Source organism: Aplysia californica, unplaced genomic scaffold, assembly GCF_000002075.1.
Source record: "Aplysia californica isolate F4 #8 unplaced genomic scaffold, AplCal3.0 scaffold00052, whole genome shotgun sequence".
NCBI lineage: Eukaryota > Metazoa > Mollusca > Gastropoda > Aplysiida > Aplysiidae > Aplysia > Aplysia californica.
This window is the reverse complement of record NW_004797322.1, coordinates 1,418,278-1,421,021: the sequence shown is the minus strand read 5'-3', so window position 1 is coordinate 1,421,021 and position 2,744 is coordinate 1,418,278. Positions and strand designations below refer to the sequence as shown.

Genomic DNA, 2,744 nt, shown 5'->3' with positions numbered 1-2,744 from the left:
CCCCACCCCAACCACCTTTTCCAGGCATAAGATATTTAAATGTCCCCATACAATACCATAGCCATGTGTGGTGGTGATGATCAAGCAAGTCAGACTCACCTTTAGTATGACCGTTGTGGTCTGTCTCTAACCCTTCTGGATGTTCATCGTTGTACATCATGTACATTATAGATTCTCCCTGGGAAAGGAAACTCTTCTTAAGTACAGTGGGAATTGTCCAAAGCGGCCGCACATTGTTAGGGAGAAAAGTGGATGTCTTTAGTCAGGTGGACATCTTGGGCAGTGCCATTACAATAAACGCTCTGATGGGGAGTGAGAACTGATTGTTTGTACGGGTGATTTGCTTGGACAGGTGGCAGTTAGAGCAGGTCAAACAGTTTGTCAGCTGGTAAAAGTATAAAACTCCCAAAACTTTTTCGACACACCCATAAAACAGCCCTCAAAACTACATCCCGAGATTCCAAGTCTTGACTGAAGAATCAGGCCCTTGGGCTTAATAGTACATGGGATTTTAATTAAATCAATAAAGCGCCTTTCAAACTTCCTGAAATTTACAAAAATGTGATGCGTACATTATAGTCTGCTTTATTTTATTTTTCATACTGAATTTTTAATGACAGTAATATACTGACCGGCATAAACAACGGGAAAAAGTAACACCATGAGTAGAAAATAAACTGAGTATTTTCGTGAGTTGTTTTCATTAGTCTCTATTCACAATGTGTTCTTGTTATTGGATTGGCTTTATTTAAAAAACACAACACGCTCATTGGCCGTTTATGAATCGAACAATACAACAAAGTAACCCTCTCAGTGGTACGCAGTTAAAACATGAATTGAATCGAGAATGTTTGCTCATATGTTAAGTTGGTCTGGCCTATAAATTCTCTGCACTAAAATATTTGATCGAGTGTTGCATAGTCTGACTATCAAGATGCCAAGATTATCTGAGGAAAACCCAGAAAGAGCTATTGGACGTCTGCAAGCCGACGAGAGCCCTCAGCAGGTGGCAACAGTCCTGGGAGTGCATGCCAGCACTATCTACCACCTGCAAAACAGATTCCAGGCAACCAACTCCACTAGAGATCTCCAAAGAAGCGGAAGACCTCGACTGAAAGCAGTTGCCTAACATGGCTTCGTCGTGCGTCAGCATCGTCGAGATCCACGATTATCTGCCTCCGAGACAGCCCAGACACCATATGAACGCACGATAGAGCCGTGAGTGACCTTACCATACGCCACCGACTTGTGGCCAACGGGCTGCGTTGTCGGCGCCTGGAACAGAGTGCACCCAAGAACATCCATCATCGATGAGCTCGTCTACAGTGCGCTCAGAACCACGTTAACTGGCGCCATTGAGAGTGGCAGCGTGTGATCTTCTGCGACGAGAGTCACTTCTGTATCGATCCTGACAAAAGACGGGACCGAATTTGGCGCCGCCCCGGACAACGCTACTCTGACGAGAACATCTGGGAGAGAGACTCGTGGGGAGGTCAAAATTTGATAATAAGGGGCACAATCGGTATCAATCAAACACTGGGGCCCATAATCTTCCAAAATTTAGGACCTGGACGTGGCAACGGAGTGACTGCACAGCGCTGTATCACCCAAGTCCTGCTGCCTCATGCTGCTCATCAAAACCACTTCTTTCAGCAGGATAACGCCCGGCCTCATACAGCACGTACTACCCACACTATCCACCGCCGATGCACTGCTGTCATCAACGCTTAAGGGGGCCATACCAGATACTGACTGGAACTAAGCCCCAAGGTCAAGGTCATTGATGCCGAATAACAAAATCATCTGTCCCTAAGCTAATCCCCAACTCTCAAGCATTGTTTTGTGCAATTTGAGAAACCTCAAACCTATTTTTATTAATAAAAATATAGCTTCAATTTACACTCCTTTTCTTGTGTCATGTGAATTCGCATTACTTTTGCCGGTAAGTATAAAATTTAATTTCTATGTAGACCTGCATGTATTTTTACAGTCCTGTACAGCCAACAAAAATTTCCCTCTGGGACAATAAAGTAAGTATTATCATATCTTATAAGAATGCACTTTAAAACAAAACCTTTAAAAGAGAAACTTTGTCCCCAAAAATGTCATTACCACCGCACCCCACAGTGCTGATATCAATGCAATGCACCAACATTTATTTGTACACAGCTCATGATGGTGAGAACACTTTTATTCCCTTATCTCCTCCAAACACTGTCCGCCCTGTGCCCCAAGCACATGATCTAGGCCAGGCTCCCTACATCGAGGCACATAAGCCTTTTTTTCCCAATGAGCTTTCCAATCTTCTGTCCAGGCTCACACTCAGAAGATGCAAACAAGCCCTTTGGCTGATCATATCATATCTTAATACCCCCCCCCCCGACGGAGCCAAGGAATATCAGTAGAAAGACAGCAGAAAGAGTCAGGAGCCCAGAGAAAGGAGCAAAAGGGGAAGAGGGGAGAAAGTGAAGACAAAAGCAGACGACAAAACATGATAAGAGAGCAGGAAAGGAGATGAAAGGAGAAATTTTTCCATCCTGTCAGGATTCAGTCCCAGGAGCTATTGAATGAGAGGAGAACACCGTAACTTCTAGACCATGAAAGCCCCTTTTCTGAGAAGTATGTTAAATCTAGAGGTGCCGTTAAATAGCCCTCAGCCTCATGAGTGTAAAGTGCTCTTAACCCATAGAGGCTGTTCAAATATAATATAATCTTACACTTTTATAGGGAATTTTTGCCCCCCC

The 2,744-nt window shown here is 44.1% G+C and overlaps 1 protein-coding gene across 5 annotated transcripts in view; it reads right to left on the bottom strand.

Annotated features, from left to right (window-relative positions):
- LOC101864204 (plancitoxin-1) overlaps positions 1 to 2,744 on the bottom strand; it is a 43,729-nt gene that overhangs the window by 13,898 nt on the left and 27,087 nt on the right. For all 5 annotated transcript variants that reach the window (XM_035968341.1, XM_035968343.1, XM_035968344.1 and 2 more), the window contains exon 4: positions 100 to 178. In XM_035968341.1, the coding sequence (XP_035824234.1) occupies positions 100 to 178 (79 nt within the window). The remainder of the gene's footprint in view (positions 1 to 99; positions 179 to 2,744) is intronic.